A 19,907-nucleotide genomic window follows, 5' to 3' on the forward strand; every position below is an offset into this window, starting at 1 on the left:
GTTACTGCACATATATGCAATGCATTGTGGGAGATAACTTCAAATTTTAGACTACTGAGCATGTTACTGTACATATATGCAATGCATTGTGGGAGATAACTTCAAATTTTAGATTACTGAGCATGTTGCTGCACATATATGCAATGCATTGTGGGAGATAACTTCAAATTTTAGACTACTGAGCATGTTACTGTACATGTATGCAATGCATTGTGGAAGATAACTTCAAATTTTAGATTACTGAGCATGTTACTGCACATATATGCAATGCATTGTGGGAGATAACTTCAAATTTCAGACTACTGAGCATGTTACTGTACATGTATGCAATGCATTGTGGAAGATAACTTCAAATTTTAGATTACTGAGCATGTTACTGCACATATATGCAATGCATTGTGGGAGATAACTTCAAATTTCAGACTACTGAGCATGTTACTGCACATGTATGCAATGCATTGTGGGAGATAACTTCAAATTTCAGACTACTGAGCATGTTACTGTACATGTATGCAATGCATTGTGGAAGATAACTTCAAATTTTAGATTACTGAGCATGTTACTGCACATATATGCAATGCATTATGGGAGATAACTTCAAATTTTAGACTACTGAGCATGTTACTGCACATGTATGCAATGCATTGTGGGAGATAACTTCAAATTTTAGACTACTGAGCATGTTACTGTACATGTATGCAATGCATTGTGGGAGATAACTTCAAATTTCAGACTACTGAGCATGTTACTGCACATGTATGCAATGCATTGTGGAAGATAACTTCAAATTTCAGACTACTGAGCATGTTACTGCACATGTATGCAATGCATTGTGGGAGATAACTTCAAATTTCAGACTACTGAGCATGTTACTGTACATGTATGCAATGCATTGTGGGAGATAACTTCAAATTTCAGACTACTGAGCATGTTACTGTACATATATGCAATGCATTGTGGAAGATAACTTCAAATTTCAGACTACTGAGCATGTTACTGCACATGTATGCAATGCATTGTGGAAGATAACTTCAAATTTCAGACTACTGAGCATGTTACTGCACATGTATGCAATGCATTGTGGGAGATAACTTCAAATTTCAGACTACTGAGCATGTTACTGTACATGTATGCAATGCATTGTGGGAGATAACTTCAAATTTTAGATTACTGAGTATGTTACTGCACATATATGCAATGCATTGTGGGAGATAACTTCAAATTTCAGACTACTGAGCATGTTACTGTACATGTATGCAATGCATTGTGGGAGATAACTTCAAATTTCAGACTACTGAGCATGTTACTGTACATGTATGCAATGCATTGTGGGAGATAACTTCAAATTTTAGATTACTGAGTATGTTACTGCACATATATGCAATGCATTATGGGAGATAACTTCAAATTTTAGACTACTGAGCATGTTACTGTACATGTATGCAATGCATTGTGGAAGATAACTTCAAATTTTAGACTACTGAGCATGTTACTGTACATGTATGCAATGCATTGTGGAAGATAACTTCAAATTTCAGATTACTGAGCATATTACTGTACATATATGCAATGCATTGTGGGAGATAACTTCAAATTTTAGACTACTGAGCATGTTACTGTACATGTATGCAATGCATTGTGGAAGATAACTTCAAATTTCAGACTACTGAGCATGTTACTGTACATGTATGCAATGCATTGTGGGAGATAACTTCAAATTTTGTACTACTGAGTATGTTACTGCACATGTATGCAATGCATTGTGGGAGATAACTTCAAATTTCAGACTACTGAGCATGTTACTGTACATGTATGCAATGCATTGTGGAAGATAACTTCAAATTTTAGATTACTGAGCATGTTACTGCACATGTATGCAATGCATTGTGGGAGATAACTTCAAATTTCAGACTACTGAGCATGTTACTGTACATGTATGCAATGCATTGTGGAAGATAACTTCAAATTTCAGACTACTGAGCATGTTACTGTACATGTATGCAATGCATTGTGGAAGATAACTTCAAATTTCAGACTACTGAGCATGTTACTGTACATGTATGCAATGCATTGTGGGAGATAACTTCAAATTTTAGATTACTGAGTATGTTACTGCACATATATGCAATGCATTATGGGAGATAACTTCAAATTTTAGACTACTGAGCATGTTACTGTACATGTATGCAATGCATTGTGGAAGATAACTTCAAATTTCAGACTACTGAGCATGTTACTGTACATGTATGCAATGCATTGTGGGAGATAAATTCAAATTTTGTACTACTGAGCATGTTACTGCACATATATGCAATGCATTGTGGGAGATAACTTCAAATTTTAGATTACTGAGCATGTTACTGCACATATATGCAATGCATTGTGGAAGATAACTTCAAATTTTAGATTACTGAGCATGTTACTGCACATGTATGCAATGCATTGTGGGAGATAACTTCAAATTTCAGACTACTGAGCATGTTACTGTACATGTATGCAATGCATTGTGGAAGATAACTTCAAATTTCAGACTACTGAGCATGTTACTGTACATGTATGCAATGCATTGTGGAAGATAACTTCAAATTTCAGACTACTGAGCATGTTACTGTACATGTATGCAATGCATTGTGGGAGATAACTTCAAATTTTAGATTACTGAGTATGTTACTGCACATATATGCAATGCATTATGGGAGATAACTTCAAATTTTAGACTACTGAGCATGTTACTGTACATGTATGCAATGCATTGTGGAAGATAACTTCAAATTTCAGACTACTGAGCATGTTACTGTACATGTATGCAATGCATTGTGGGAGATAAATTCAAATTTTGTACTACTGAGCATGTTACTGCACATATATGCAATGCATTGTGGGAGATAACTTCAAATTTTAGATTACTGAGCATGTTACTGCACATATATGCAATGCATTGTGGGAGATAACTTCAAATTTTAGACTACTGAGCATGTTACTGTACATGTATGCAATGCATTGTGGAAGATAACTTCAAATTTTAGATTACTGAGCATGTTACTGCACATGTATGCAATGCATTGTGGGAGATAACTTCAAATTTCAGACTACTGAGCATGTTACTGTACATGTATGCAATGCATTGTGGAAGATAACTTCAAATTTCAGACTACTGAGCATGTTACTGCACATGTATGCAATGCATTGTGGGAGATAACTTCAAATTTCAGACTACTGAGCATGTTACTGTACATGTATGCAATGCATTGTGGGAGATAACTTCAAATTTCAGACTACTGAGCATGTTACTGTACATGTATGCAATGCATTGTGGAAGATAACTTCAAATTTTAGATTACTGAGTATGTTACTGTACATGTATGCAATGCATTGTGGAAGATAACTTCAAATTTCAGACTACTGAGCATGTTACTGTACATGTATGCAATGCATTGTGGGAGATAACTTCAAATTTTAGATTACTGAGTATGTTACTGCACATATATGCAATGCATTATGGGAGATAACTTCAAATTTTAGACTACTGAGCATGTTACTGTACATGTATGCAATGCATTGTGGAAGATAACTTCAAATTTTAGATTACTGAGTATGTTACTGCACATATATGCAATGCATTGTGGGAGATAACTTCAAATTTCAGACTACTGAGCATGTTACTGTACATGTATGCAATGCATTGTGGGAGATAACTTCAAATTTTAGATTACTGAGCATGTTACTGCACATGTATGCAATGCATTGTGGGAGATAACTTCAAATTTCAGACTACTGAGCATGTTACTGTACATGTATGCAATGCATTGTGGAAGATAACTTCAAATTTCAGACTACTGAGCATGTTACTGCACATGTATGCAATGCATTATGGGAGATAACTTCAAATTTTAGATTACTGAGTATGTTACTGTACATGTATGCAATGCATTGTGGAAGATAACTTCAAATTTCAGACTACTGAGCATGTTACTGTACATGTATGCAATGCATTGTGGGAGATAACTTCAAATTTTAAATTACTGAGTATGTTACTGCACATATATGCAATGCATTATGGGAGATAACTTCAAATTTTAGACTACTGAGCATGTTACTGTACATGTATGCAATGCATTGTGGAAGATAACTTCAAATTTTAGATTACTGAGCATGTTACTGCACATATATGCAATGCATTGTGGGAGATAACTTCAAATTTCAGACTACTGAGCATGTTACTGTACATGTATGCAATGCATTGTGGGAGATAACTTCAAATTTTAGATTACTGAGTATGTTACTGCACATATATGCAATGCATTATGGGAGATAACTTCAAATTTTAGATTACTGAGCACATTACTGCACATATATGCAATGCATTATGAGAGACCTTCCCACTGTATATAATAGGAAATTATTGTCACCTTGGAAACTAAAATTAAATGTCAATTTTTTTAAATGTTTTAACAATAGAATTCATGAATTAGAATTCATTTCAATTTATATATATATATATATATATATATATATATATATATATATATATATATATATATATACTGAGCAAAATTTCACGAATTGATAACAAAAATGAAAATAATTCCTGGTCCCCCGAAATTTAAGCACTGTGGCTAATTTGCATACAAATTAGCATAATTAGTTTTATCTAAACTTGGCATCATTTTTTATTTTTAAAAGTACATGAAATTCACACATGTACATCGGCAAATTAACATGCAAGTTGACAATGATAGTACCACAGGTTTATATATTGTCCTGGGTAGAACTATCATTTCATCATAGAATCCAGCATAAAAATGCAAATTTTGACCACTTTCTATGACATTTCTGACTTGTGCGTGCTGACCCCATTTTTTTCTCTATTTTTTGGTATCCCAAATGATTTTAACCCATAATGATGAGAGCATAATAATGATAATCTTTGGCTTGAAAATTCTTAATGTAACTACACAAGATATATATATATAGGATCAGTACTAAACAACATCTCATAGCATAGCCATAATCGCGCAAAAAAATTATAGTTGAAGTCAAAGAAACACATACAATAATAATAACAAAATAATATTAATGAATTTTATACCTTCCACTCCTTCAAGGTCATAAATTGGGTTTGAGTGGGCTTGCACCGCGGGGTCACTTGGTCTGTACTTGTCGTGACTACTTCCGCTACTCCCAATGCAGCAGCTGCACCAGTATGATGGCATCAATGGGAAGTAGAATGGACGAGGCACTCCATAACGTCCTATAATAAAAACATAACATTCTGTGTCTTAACAGCTGGGTGGATGCACAAAAACGGCTAAATCAAGGATTTTCCATACAAGGCCATGTTTATGTTTGGTTCGATATCACTAAATAAAACGATCAGCTACTGTATCAATAATTTTAAATCCGTCAAATATTCATCGTAAGGAACTCTTCTACTCAATTGAGCTCAGTGAATAGAGCACAGTGTTATTTTAATAGAGACCACAGACGGCGTACATGAGGCAAATCACAAGTCAAAACATATAATTTTGACACAGTGAACATTTTCTGGAATATTATGACACCGAATGTCACCGACTTTCGAATGCCATAAAAACTTGAAATCTTCAAAATTCCTCGCAGAGAAAATGAAATAGTTCACTGTATATCATACACTGGCAAGCACTATGTTATTATCATGAGACAAACCAGTCAATTTAGTTTGTTTTCAAATGAAAGCAAAATGAATTTTGTCACTACATAACACTAAACTATGGTGTTCAACTGGTCACACATAACTTACCGGGATTAATATTCTTGACATACCAACCAATGATGAGGTAGATAACGCCATCAATGAGCATCATGACACAGGTCCAATAAAACGTGATTACGCCGCTTTCAATCGGCGTTTGGTCGATATTGCTCCACTGTATTCCATAACCCTGTTCTTCTAGGATGGCCAGTAAGCTGCATCCATAACACAGCGAGGTGGTGGTCGACAGACACTATGCAAAGACAGGGGAGTGTTAAAAGCCATATACAGTTATTGCTGCAGGTCATAGTACAATATGACACTTCATTGCAGTTGGAGAAGACATTATAAAATCTGTTCTGCCATTCCTGTTGAATGTCTTATTCCTTTCACAATCATTTCTCAATGTTTTCATTGTGAAGGCAGATGGGGAAGTTACATGTAAATCCAGAATGTATGTACATTCTTTGATTGGGAATTGGTTGAAAACGATTGAGCAGATATTTGATGCTCTTTCCGTAATGTCCCGAACTGCAACAACTATTCAATTTAATTTAGAGTGTGATGGTGGTCGAGATGTGCATGGGTCGGATGTATGTTGATGGGTGGGTGTTGATAGTAACTAGGCTGTAATACTGGTCTCATAACCTATACGGTGCATTGTAAATACATGTAATTTACGAACATTATTATTCAAAGATATAGTGGCTAATTTTACATTTGCACCACTCGGTGACCTACTTACAATCAGTGTTGACTGCCAGAAGTTGAGTTGACCCTCCAAAGCGACAACCAATACATATGGCAGGTAAGTGAGCAGATATATCAGTATGGCTGATAAGCCAGCCATTGTCGCTCGCTGGAAAAATGCACTGATGCAATAACTGAAATAAATGAAAAGATTTGTGTGTAAATGTCTATGTCATTGACTAATAATATTAAAGTTGCATTCCCTCTTTGTACTATAAGCAGAAGACATACCCCTGACATTGTGATCACCATGGGAAGTGATAAAATCTGTCGAATGGTAATGAATCCTGAAATATTGGAGTATTGAAACTAAGTGTCTAATGACCAAATAATTGTTGGTGTTGTTATTTGTAAGAAGCTATTTGTATATAATTGCTGGAGGGGTTTCGAAAACATGATTTCAGGGTTTTGTTGGATAACATTTGTCAGAAACACAAAATCCAAAGCTTTTATGATGTTTACTGCAGACCATACAGAGCGAGAATGCAACTTTAAAGGGGAGAGGGTCGTCACCTGAGCATGCTCGGGAATTGAGTCCCAAGCGATGATAACAACGTATGCTAAAAACGCAAAGACTCGTGGGTAGACGCTTGTTTGTAAACAATGACATGCTATGGCCATCTGACGCATGCGTAGGTGATGACTCCCTTGCTTTAAAGCCTGATTTAAACAGTATTAAGCTGTTACAAACCAGACAATGTAAATCACATTTAAGACATATATCCTTGTTTACAAATCTACCCATTGGCCTTTGCATTTCAGACTCAATTCCTGCGTGTGTGCAGGTGACGATCCCCTTTGAATGCCACAAATTCTCCCAATTTTGCAAAATTTTACGATTTTTTTCTAGAACTTCTTTGTTAATTTTGGACCATAGAGATAATTTTATGTCTTGATCAAAATGTTTTTAAAAAAATGATGGGTTTAATTTTGGTGAATGGTGACAAAAATTGACTTTGGCACTTATACTTACCACAAGCACATTAAAGAGAATCCAAAACACAGAAGGAATAATATGAGTATAATGGCATCTGAGTGGATGAGAATCCTGCCAACTTTAAAAATAAGAACCAGCATGAGTTCGGAAAATATAATGAGTAGGAAGTTGTTGATAAACCATGCCCACCAGTTTATTCCTCCGCGGAGACCCATCACTTTCATCAGCTGTCAAGAAACAAAGATACCAGTCAGAAATAAGAATAAGAATGTCTGAATTCTAAAGGTGTACTATGTCATCAATTTATGAATATGAATTGTGAATGTGTACATGTAATCAATTTATGAGTATGCATTGTGAACATGTACCATGTCATCAATTTATGAGTATTAATTGTGAATGTGTACCATGTCATCAATTTATGAGTATTAATTGTGAATGTGTACCATGTCATCAATTTATGAGTATGGATTTTCAATATCTACCATGTTATCAATTTATGAGTATGAATTGTGAATGTGCACCATGTCATCAATTTATGAGTATGAATTGTGAATGTGTACCATGTCATCAATTTATGAGTATGGATTTTCAATGTGTACATGTCATCCATTTATGAGTATGAATTTTCAATGTGTACATGAGTGTGAATTTGTAATGTGTACCATGTCATCAATTTATGAGTGTGAATTTGTAATGTGTACCATGTCATCAATTTATGAGTGTGAATTTGTAATGTGTACCATGTCATCAATTTATGAGTGTGAATTTGTAATGTGTACCATGTCATCAATTTATGAGTGTTAATTTGTAATGTGTACCATGTCATCATTTCAAGTATAAAGTTATAATACACTGCAGAATGAACAACCAGAAAAACAAACCTACCTCTTCTAGACCATGTTCTTTGTCATAAACGAGACTGAACGTCATAATAGCTATATTAGCAACAAAGCTCAGAGTCAGGAAAAGCGGTAACAGGTATGCTGCGTAATGCGTGAAGCTGATCAAGAAAAAACATTTATAGTCATCATAAAAATATTAAGTGCTAGTGTGCTGCCAAAAATCACCAGGTAATTTCAGGACTCCAACTCAATTAGAAAATTAATGTAATTAATGCAATTAAATACTAATGACTGAATTATTACTTACAAGTCAAAGGTGTAACATGGATACGGTACATGTTGGAAGTAAACACCAATGTCACCCGATTCTTCACCGCTCTGTAATTTAATAATTGCTCTGTCAACCATGTCTTGTAAATATACAAACCCACGTAGATATCTCTGATCATTGATAAAATCGTCACTGGGTCCTGGACGCCATATTTGTTCTTTTACTCTATCTGTCTTTGGAGTATTGTCAATATCCATTCTTATTTTGTATTTGATATGAGGTGGCAACGTATCTTGGTCTTCAAGGTTGGTGAAAACTATACCTAAAGTTGTTCAGATGAAAATAGTGTTATTACCCTTCTAATGAATTATTGTAATTCTGTATTTATTAAAAACATTTGACAGTTTGCATGTGCAGGATTTACTACAAATCAATAAGTGTTAATTTCGAAAGAATATACAAATTTTCAGTTTTTTTAACCTTTTCACCACAAATTCACAAAATAGTCCTATTTATAGTCTGCACTTTCTTCCAGAAGATTAGGACAAAAATAGAAAATGTTTTTGAGTAAAAACTGAAAATTGACTCAGATTTGTCTGTTGACTCCAAAATTAGAGTTCATTTCCAGTAAGATTGAAGAATTTAAGAAAAAAGTGCAGAATAATTTGGCGAGAAAGTCTGGTGGTGAGAAAGTTAACTTTAATTTCTCAGAACAGTAACCAGGGAGGTATGCATTTTATTTCTATGAATATAAAACAGTAAAAATGCAATAGACGATTGAAGCTGTATAATATATAACAAAAAGTACCGTAACTGTAAACACATTATTTGCTGGTTTTTAATTTGGTTATTTTCACCAATATAAAGTAAAATCAAAATATGCTAATTTACAAAATTAGTCACATGCTCCACTTACTGGCCAGCATCTTGTTTTCACTATCGAGTTCTCGAGCCCGAGCTTCTAACTCTTCTTCCGTGGCGTAAGGCTCAAATCTGTCCAGCTCAATACATTCAGAGAAATCCACCACAGCGCTGGCCAAAGTATCAATTTCCTTTCTGACGTCACCACTGAATACGTCAACTAATCCAGAATCCAACGCATCTAAGAGGGTATCGATTGCCAAACCGGCTTGGTTTTCAAGAAGATTGCTAACAAAAGGATTCTGAAGCGTAGCCTGAATAATAAAATAATCAAGATACATGTAAGTAGCATATTTGCTCTATTTCAAACGCGCTGTCAATAAAAGTAAAAATTGCATTTTACTGAATAGTTGATCATCAAACTACAACTTAGTTTCACCATAGGCATTCACATTAAAGCGTGGGAGTCGTCACCTGCGCGTGTGCCATATGGCCATAGCGTGTCATTGTTTACAAACAATGCATTTACAAAGCGTCTTCCCATGAGCCTTTGCGTTTTTAGCGTGTGTTGTTATCGTTGCTTGGGTGACGATCCTTTCGCTTTAAATAACCAAGGTGTGTCTATAGTGAGAATAAATTATATTTTGAATGATCCAATAAATAATACAAGCAACTGTTACATGCACTTCTAGTATATTTATATAATTTATGCATATTGCATGTACTCTTTCAAATTAAGCCAGCATTGAAGCAGGTTTCTGTTGACATTATATAATTACATTGCTATAGAATCCCATTCTACAGTCCTACACCTTATTTCAAGCTTGCATCAAATGACAATTCAGTACTTGCAAGTTTGTATACCTATATACCTATATACTCTGTTTTAAATTTTGAGCATAAACAAACATTTTATATACAGTACAAGGATTCCTGTCGCTGCCCCACATGTAACTTATTTCCCCCCGTTCCTTCCCATGCATGTCTGGACAGTCCCACAGGTGCCCATGCGTTAATTAGTAGGACCGCTATATAATAGCTATAATGGAACTTCCTCTTAGTATGAAATAGCTAAGAATCTGACAAGCAATATACAGGACTTGCTGGTGAAAACATGGTCATTTGGGGCTATATATCTAACACCAAGAATATATGGTCTATTAAACACATTTGTAGGTTGAGGTGCTACTAAACAGAGTGTGTGAGATCTTTTTTGTATCAACATGAACATGATGGGGATGCCAATTTATATTAAATTCAAATCAACTAAGCAATATGTCTAGTGTCAAACTAATATGCAAATCATATAACTCATCTACCTTCAGGTCTTCCAGTTCCTCTGTGTTTCCAAAGAGATCTGACAGAATTTCAGAACTTTCCAACCATGCGAGGGCAAACGACTGTATTTCGATAATATCTTCAAAAGTACTGTTGGCCTGGAATATAAAGCACACATGGTTAACTGATTGCATATAACCATGGATCGGAGCGTTCATGCATTTAAGCACCGAGAATATCTACGCTATATGTGCATAGTACATACCGCAGCTATAACTTCTCTTGCAGCTGGTGTGTCCGGTGCGTAAGGTATCTTGCCCAGCAATATCGGCTTCACGTAGGCCCAAACAAATATGCCGTTTTCACCGTTATGAATTTGCTGGTATAGACTACGACAAAAGCTGCCTGTACACAAAAAAGTTAAATTGATAATTATTTATTTATTTTAAGCAAGAAAACTGTCAAATTTAGTATTCCCCAACACTAGTATCAGCATCAGTACAAAATGCATATAACACATATAAAATATATGCACTTCAGAAAGAGCAGAATAAAAAATAAATCAAATAACATATAAAAAGTGTTTCTCTGCAATATCTGGGATTGTTATGAGATATTTTATTTTCATGCCCATTATCCCACTATGTATACCAACACTCCCTAATATGCGATAAACCTTTTCCTAATGTATTCCATACATCACTGTCTTCTTTGAAAAGATGTACTGCCTAATAATATGATTAAACCTACATGTACGACTGACATTTTGAAAATTATGGCTGTTTAAAACATGCCTTTTCATCAACAATTATGCCAAGATTTTGCTGAACTAGTAAACTTACAACAAAATTATATTCTACATAGTAATTGTATACAACGAAAATACAAAAAAATCATTTCAATCATTTGAATACTAGAATCTTATGTTTTATACACCAAGCTGTAAAATTGTATTATCTGTGTCTAGGGCCTTCATTAAAATGGTCTTTCTAGACAGGTGGTCTTTATATGGAGACTGGATTATACACAGGTTGCTCATACATTGTACGTTATGCCTTGGAACTGCTTGAAAGTGATTTGACTGTCTTAAGTTGGTCACTAAAGGCATGTGGTCTTTATATAAAGTTGGTCACTATAGGCAGGTGGTCTTTATATGAAGGTCGTCACTAACACAGGTTTGACTGTCCAAAGTTGGTCACTATAGGCAGGTGGTCTTTATATGAAGGTGGTCACTAACATAGGTTTGACTGTCCAAAGTTGGTCACTATAGGCAGGTGGTCTTTATATGAAGGTGGTCACTAACACAGGTTTGACTGTCCAAAGTTGGTCACTATAGGCAGGTGGTCTTTATATGAAGGTGGTCACTAACACAGGTTTGACTGTCCAAAGTTGGTCACTATAGGCAGGTCGTCTTTATATGAAGGTGGTCACTAACATAGGTTTGACTGTCCAAAGTTGGTCACTATAGGCAGGTGGTCTTTATATGAAGGTGGTCACTATCATAGGGTTGGCGGTACAAAGCTGGTCACTAAAGGCATGTGGTCTTTGTATGAAGGTGACCACTAACACAGGTTTGACTGTTCAATTGGTCACTATAGGCAGGTGGTCTTTATATAAATGTTGTCACTAACATAGGTTTGACTGTCCAAAGTTGGTCACTATAGGCAGGTGGTCTTTATATGAAGTTGGTCACTGACACAGGTTTGACTGTCCAAAGTTGGTCACTATAGGCAGGTGGTCTTTATATGAAGGTGGTCACTATCATAGGTTTGATTGTCCAAAGTTGGTCACTATAGGCAAGTAGTCTTTATATAAAGGTGGACACTAACATAGGTTCAACTGTCCAAAGTTGGTCACCATAAGCAGGTGGTCTTTATATGAAGGTGATCACTATCATAGGTTTGATTGTCCAAAGTTGGTCACTATAGGCAAGTAGTCTTTATATAAAGGTGTTCACTAACACAGGTTTGACTGTCCAATTGTTCACTAAAGGAAGGTGGTCTTTATGTAGAGGTAGTCACTAACGCATGGTTGACTGTATTATACATGCTATCAGAAGGATGTTTAGAATTTCCTGTGCACCTTTACAATGACATTGTTACTGCAATGCATTATGGGGAAGGAATTAAAGAGAGGATTTACAAACATGAAAAAGAAAATTACAAACAGCTTTGACTCACTTTTTGCATCACGCAGTTCACTTGGCATATCATCAGTATCCTCAGAAGAATCTTCCCTTTTAACACGGTGTTCATGGATTTTGTCGCTGGACTTTGATTTTTTTATATCCCTCTTTTTTCTTGCTCCACCATTGTCTGATTGCACAATACCATTAAGCATAGAACCAAATGTTCTCTCCAGCACATTAACGTTGGAGTCACTGGAAGACTCACCGCAAACAACCTCAGTCATGGCATCCATGGTCTGGCGTGCTGCGGAACCAATAAGCGATCCCTCACCCAATCCATCAGGAAACTTATCAGAAATACTTAGATTTGCCATGGCTGCAATGATTTCTGGCATTTTTGCCTCAAGTGGCTGCAATTGTTCTACGATATCTGCTATATTTGCTAGGGATCCTTTCGTGGAGTTAATCAAGTCGTTGATATTAACTGTCACCAGCTGTAAAATTAAAAATTATAAAACTTTATGGTTCCTGCTCAAATTTTGGTACAAAATTCAATTTTGCAAATCTTTATGTATTTACATATTTTGTAGGCAGGGGTCGAAATACTCTGGTGCACACTGCACTATGCACATAGATTATTAGCTAGTGCAAGTAAACTCAAAATATAATGTGCATGCAGTGCATGTAGAAATTAACACATTTTCTCATTATATTCACTAAGCCTAAATTAAGTTCAACCAATATTGTAAGATAACTCAAAAAATACAAATTCTTTCATGATCGCATAGATCGAGAACCTGTAAATTTTATTAAAACTTTAAAATTGGTGGCCATGCATTTCACAACAAGTTAGTGCAGATAAATTTCAAATTCAACGTGCACACTGTGCATGCAGGGGAAAAATTCTATTTCAATCCCTGTTTGTAGGTTAATTTTTGACCAAATGGACATGATTTTCTACTCACTATAGATTTTGATAAAAAGTGTGAAAAAATAGGAAATAAATTATGCAGCTCATTTTTATAAAATGTGACAAAAGCATAACAATGATAATTTGCTGTCAGAGTGAATTAATTACAATTTGTTTCCATGGAAACAATGACTATGAATTTCCCTCATCCTACTTGGATGTCCATTTTTTTCCTAAGCCTTTTTTTGAAAAGATTTTGCCAGTGGAATTAGACATTGCAAGAAATATTTATTTTAATTTGTATGCAATTAATATTCAAACAACACCACAAAGTGAAATCACAACATTTATCAGTGACATAACTGCTGAATGGAAACACATAGTAAAATATGATACAATTGAGGTTCAGAATTTAAAATATACAGTCATCATCGTTAAAGTTGCATTCTAAGCTTGTTTTGCAAATCTGCAAGGTACCCCCCCCCCCGACCAATATATATATATATATACAATCAAATTTCATAATTGTGGTTGGAATAAATGAATTCTAAGCAGGCCTCCAGAATAAAGCAAAATAAAGTTTGTAAACAATTACACTTCACCGAGACCAAAGAATTTTTTTGTCCTTGATGATTTCATTATAGGTGTACGTATGTATGTTCTAATTCATAATACCCTCCAGTAATTCAAAAATGAAATGTGTTTGGAGATCATGGCTGGACATCTACTTTTAATATTTCATATTTTTTAGCAAAAAACAATATTATTTTATACACATTTTATGTTTTTAACTGTTTTACTTGAAAATTTAAGTGTGAATTCAACTTTAGACGCATGTAGTATAATCTGAACGAGTAAACTTTCTCAGAATTGTCTTCACAAACAAAGCGATCGGCAATCCAAGAAAGTAATTAATTATCAAACACATCTGTGAATATATCCATCTGTGATTTAAAGTACATAAATATACAATTTTTCACCTCTGAAATACTGCACAATTATCCCTACCTCTTGTATGAGAGTCCCAATGTTTAATTGTCTTATAATTTCCGTTGTTATGTTAATAAGCAAGTTCTGATCTCCGATACAAATATTGTCAATAACATCGGTTACGTTATAACCTGGCGGGAACGCAAGCAGCTGAGAAAGCTCCTCTTCTGTGCAAACAATGTCCGATATTTTAGTGCTGTTGGGGCTGAAAAACTACAAAATAAAAATAACAGCAATCAGACACACAAAGTAATCACAACATTTAATATAAACTTCCAACTCCATATGATTAGATCATGGAGGTAAAAAAAGAAGGAGCACTGATGGAAAATAAGCCTATTAAATTCAATTGTTTATTGCTAAGTTAATCTCCTTATCCCTTTGTGCTCCAGGTCTTTGAACTCATTGATAGTTGGCGATTGTTTAAACTAGTGTACTGACGGTAATATTCAGATTACACAGAAACAATTTTCCGATGAAATATTAAATCAGTTGCGCAGACCATAAATGAGGTCGTTACTCATGCGCAGTGACCTTTGTTGAAAACAAGAGGTCACCATTCACACTACACACCGGAAACTAGACACTTGGACATTTAATCCCGTTTGTAGTTGAAGATTGACTCTATTTTATTCTCTCTGACGAGTCAGCTTTTGAACACTTTATTTATATGATCCACAGAATTCCGCAAAAATATTTAACTTTTTATAAAATCTTTGCATCCTCAGCTTTTGAAAACCACTGTCAAATCTGGCGAGCGACGGCGAGCAGTTGTCAAAAATCGCGACAATTGGTGCGATGGTAGGACGCTGAACAGTGCATCGGTTAGTTTTTGCTGTCAACCCTGCACACTGGCAATGAAACCATGTCACTGTGCAGTCGTTGTCGTCACATGCAATCATGCTTTCTGTCTCTTCAACACCACATATACAAAATGACTGGTGAAAAATAGCCAGTTCATTCCCAACTACGGCCAAGTCTGCCCATTCTTCCGCAGAAAAATCTATATCGGAAATTTCGATAGGAACTCGTGTTATGCCCGACGCCTGATGCCATGTTTGTTTCTCTGGTTCTGCACATGCGCAGTTCATTCGGATGATTGTCGAAGTTTGTCTGAAGACTCCGAACCACGTAATCCTCATTAAGGGATTATGCAGATAACAGGAAAACAGACAGCGCATTGTTTGCTTGGCAAACAATCGCCAACTATCATAGTACACAAAGGAAACAATAGGCATCGGTGCTCCTTCTTTTTTTACCTCCATGATTAGATTAAGACAATCAATGAACCATATTAAAAATAAATAAAAAAATAACCTCATCAAACCGGATTTTAGCGTTGAGTAAGTCTTCTGCAACCTTCTCGGAGAATCCTAGTTCTTTCACAAGGAAATCCTTGAAATTGTTTGGAGCAATTACTAAATCGGACATCTTAACATCTATTGAGAAAAATGTACAGATATTTTTTGAGTCAATTAATGTTACATACACTTTCATGTACATGCGTAGGTGTTTTGTTAGTATTAAATGTGTTGAGTAAAACAGAGTGATCTCAAAACTTATCAACCAACTCTAGTCTGAGTCATCAGGCAGTGTTCTTCATTAATATGAGTATCAAGAAATTGTTAAGTTGCCAGAACTCCCAGAATACTTGCAAACAATTTTCACAGTGATGCCCCCCCCCCCCCCAAATGATGTTGCTGATATTACCTGGAATAATGCCAAGCAAGTCGCGTAAAAATGGTAGAGTCTTGAAAGCGTTGAAGAATTCTTGGAGTTGTTGGTAGGCTGGGTTGTCATACAGGAAGGGTTCCAACTTTTCCAGAAGATCTCCCAATCTAGAAATTAACGAAAAATGGATACACTCGTAATACATGGGTCATACGGTTCTGTATAGATGGGTGACTAAGCACGGGACGACTAAAAAAAAGGGATGTTGATTTTACAATCAGTTGTGAGCACATTTGCCTCACATTGAATCCTCTGATGTCCCCGGAAATATTTTACAATATACGTTTAGAAACTAAGTGTTATAAATTATGATTTATCATGATTCTTTGTGTGTCTGAGAATGAAAAATACATTTTTTGTATTTTACAAACATTCTGTAAACTTAACTCAAATTAACAATTACAAAATCAATATGTTCAGTACAAAATTAAGCTGGTATAGCTGCCTAAAACATATTCAGGTACAGGAAATGAGGCAACGTTGGTCAATGTTTCGCATGCATGGTACCATGGTAACTAAACAACTATAGAGCACCTAAAACTTCCATGCACACTGTCATGTGAAGAAACTAGAAGAAAAAGTCAAGAAAAGAAGATACAAAAGAAAACAAACAAAACAAACCATACAAAAGTTCTAAGCATTTTGGCACAAGTAAATATGTTAACCTTTTCACCACCAGTTCCCTCTTTTCATCACAAATTCACAAAATAGTCCCATTTATAGTCTGCATTTTCCTTCAGAAGATTGGGACAAAAATAGCCAAATCTTTTTAGTAAAAACTGAAAATTGACTCAAATTCTGTCTGTTGGCTGAAAAATTTGGGTTCTTTTTCAGAAATATTGGAGAATACAAAAAAAAGTGCAGAAAAATTTAGGCGAGAAAGTCTAGTGGTGAAAAGGTTAAAAGGAAGGCACTTCTAATAACATTGATATTAAAAATACAAATATGATAGAAGCGGCATCTGTATACGTACTGCATGATAACATCTATGGTTTTTTGATCAGTAAGTAACATCAACTTAGCAGCATCCTCTTCTTCCTCTAAAGCACCTTGTAGATCACTCCACATCTCCTCAACATCGGAAAGGAATTCGTCGCTTGGACGAACATCGTTGATGAATTCTTGTAGTTCATCAAGTAAAGCTGAATAGTCAACGTCGCTGCGATCAGGTTTGAGCTCAACGAGCTACGAGTAAAATGGAAACAAGAAAAAGCATTTCAACAAGTTATAGATAGGTTTTAATTACTCTATAGGTTGTGGAAGTATGTGAATTCCCAGAAAAAATGTAATAAAGCGCCCTCTAATGATGAAATGCCCAAATCAGTCGTTTAAATTATAGCAAATTTCTACCAACAAAAATTTTTTTTTTTATTGACGACGATCATAATTCCATCCATTACATCCATCTTCTAGTTAAGCATTCAAAATATAGCAAATTTCTACCCTAAAAAACAGATTTTGTTATTGACGGCAACAATTATTGATGCATTCTTGACTTCATAAAAGTTCATTGCACAAACCTCGAGTACAAGCTGTGGCACGTCGATATACGTTCTCAAATCAAACATCACAGACGATATATTCAGCATACAGAGGTCATTAAGGGCCCTTGTAACATTGACTGCAGGTGGGAAGAGGATTAGATCATCCAGTGCGCTTTGACATGTGTACTCTTCATATTCCATGAGATCATAGCCAATCATATTCAGTAACTAGAAAAAAAACAAAAAACGATTAATTCGATGATGTCATTATTACCTTTACAAAGTTAAGGCAATTTTGCATTATATAAAGAATTAATGGCATTTAAATTTTAAATCCGAATTTAATTCGGTTATAATATAATATAATTTGTTTTAAAGCGAGGGAGTCGTCACCTGCGCATGCGTCAGATGGCCATAGCGTGTCATAGTTTACAAACAAACATCCACCCATGAGCCTTTGCGTTTTTAGCGTGTGTTGTTATCGTCACTTGAGACTCAATTCCAACACGTGTGCAGGTGGCGACCCTCTCGCTTTAAGTGAAATAATTACTCACAGCGTCGGTATTCAGGGATGAATTCATGATAACTTTTAACAAATATGTGTCCAACTCCAGTACCTCCCTCAGGTACTGCTCCACTGCACTGGAGTTAATAAATACGTCTTTGAAACTAATAGGAAGGCTCGATACAGCTACAAAGGTATACATATACATGAAAATTAGTTACCGGTAATTCTAAATACACATGAAAGAACTCAATCGAATCCAAAAGTCATTTATACTTTATTTTGAAAAATGAATGTAAACATTTAATGTTACACAATAGAAAAATTTATTCAATTTATTTCAAATTTATTAAAAGTAATACAATTCATGAAAGTTATTTTATAGTTAAGTTTGCAAACACCTACTTTGGTTCCTGATCCTCTCATCCATCCACCTCTGTATCATACCCATATAAGGCATGATTGCATCCATGTTTTCTAACAAAGCCAGGGTTTCGTTGTCAAATAACGGGGCAAAAAGCGTCAACATTTCGGCAACACTGAGAAAAGAAAAATGAAAAATGTCAAATCACATACACCAATAAAAATTTATAATCTTGTTTTTTTTTGTGTTTTTTTCGTAATACAATCATATAAGTTTACATACCTCTGCAATTCATCTGGCGAAACTTTAGTCATGAGGTCTGTTGCTATATCAACCAAATTCAGTAGAGGCATATTGAAAACGGCACTGGTAAGGTTCCCACTCATAATGCTAGTAACAAAATCATTCATATTGATTTGCATTTCAAGCATACTATTTGCATATTCTTCGCAGTTAAACGATCCAAGCTCTTCTATTGGTGCAAAGGAGATGTACATCATCTGTAAATAAAATATATCATGTGAGTATAAGTTATACTGCAGGTCTGCAGTAAATCCTAGTTAAACTATACATGGCATGCCCTGTATATGTAAGCGTGGGAAGATCATAACATAGACCAAGACATTAAAGGCAATTGCCGAGATGCCCAACGAGTTTGCTTTTCTACCCTTTGATATTATCCATGTTATTGCTATGTTTGGCCGGGCATGGGCGCTTACCCGGATAACCATGGAATCTACGTTATTGCTATGTTACGGACATTTTATACATTTTGACCTTGATAATGGATGCCCTCTCACCTCCAAAGTCTTCAATATCATTACATATGACATTGCAGGATAAAAAATATACCACAGAATAGAAAATATACCACAGAGTATGAAATATATACCATGGAAATATACAGTATATCATATAGAGGGAGTGTCAAATACACCATGGGGGTATAAATTATACCACAGGAGTATAACATATACCACAGGAGTATAACATATACAACAGAGTATGAAATATACCACAGAGTATGAAATATATACCATGGAAATATACAGTATACCATATAGTGGGAGTATCAAATACACCATGGGAGTATAAATTATACCACAGCAGTATAACATATAC

The 19,907-nt window shown here is 35.2% G+C and overlaps 1 protein-coding gene and 1 long non-coding RNA gene across 2 annotated transcripts in view; one reads left to right on the top strand and one right to left on the bottom strand.

The window, feature by feature from the left end:
• The window catches only part of LOC146731978 (uncharacterized), a 107,143-nt gene that overhangs the window by 45,626 nt on the left and 41,610 nt on the right, over positions 1–19,907 (top strand). The window lies entirely within an intron of this gene.
• LOC100378128 (uncharacterized) overlaps positions 1–19,907 on the bottom strand; it is a 118,985-nt gene that overhangs the window by 33,227 nt on the left and 65,851 nt on the right. The window contains exons 68-85 of the mRNA XM_085492741.1: positions 19,068–19,285; positions 18,827–18,960; positions 18,471–18,607; positions 17,953–18,144; positions 17,406–17,617; positions 16,412–16,539; positions 16,019–16,140; positions 14,720–14,914; positions 12,854–13,295; positions 10,939–11,078; positions 10,715–10,831; positions 9,451–9,709; positions 8,571–8,856; positions 8,307–8,421; positions 7,455–7,645; positions 6,477–6,615; positions 5,780–5,984; positions 5,090–5,251 (exon numbers count right to left, since the gene is read on the bottom strand). Coding sequence (XP_085348867.1) covers positions 5,090–5,251; positions 5,780–5,984; positions 6,477–6,615; positions 7,455–7,645; positions 8,307–8,421; positions 8,571–8,856; positions 9,451–9,709; positions 10,715–10,831; positions 10,939–11,078; positions 12,854–13,295; positions 14,720–14,914; positions 16,019–16,140; positions 16,412–16,539; positions 17,406–17,617; positions 17,953–18,144; positions 18,471–18,607; positions 18,827–18,960; positions 19,068–19,285 — 3,394 coding nt within the window. The remainder of the gene's footprint in view (positions 1–5,089; positions 5,252–5,779; positions 5,985–6,476; positions 6,616–7,454; positions 7,646–8,306; positions 8,422–8,570; positions 8,857–9,450; positions 9,710–10,714; positions 10,832–10,938; positions 11,079–12,853; positions 13,296–14,719; positions 14,915–16,018; positions 16,141–16,411; positions 16,540–17,405; positions 17,618–17,952; positions 18,145–18,470; positions 18,608–18,826; positions 18,961–19,067; positions 19,286–19,907) is intronic.

Source organism: Saccoglossus kowalevskii, chromosome 18 (assembly GCF_978046115.1).
Source record: "Saccoglossus kowalevskii chromosome 18, keSacKowa6.1, whole genome shotgun sequence".
Lineage (NCBI taxonomy): Eukaryota > Metazoa > Hemichordata > Enteropneusta > Harrimaniidae > Saccoglossus > Saccoglossus kowalevskii.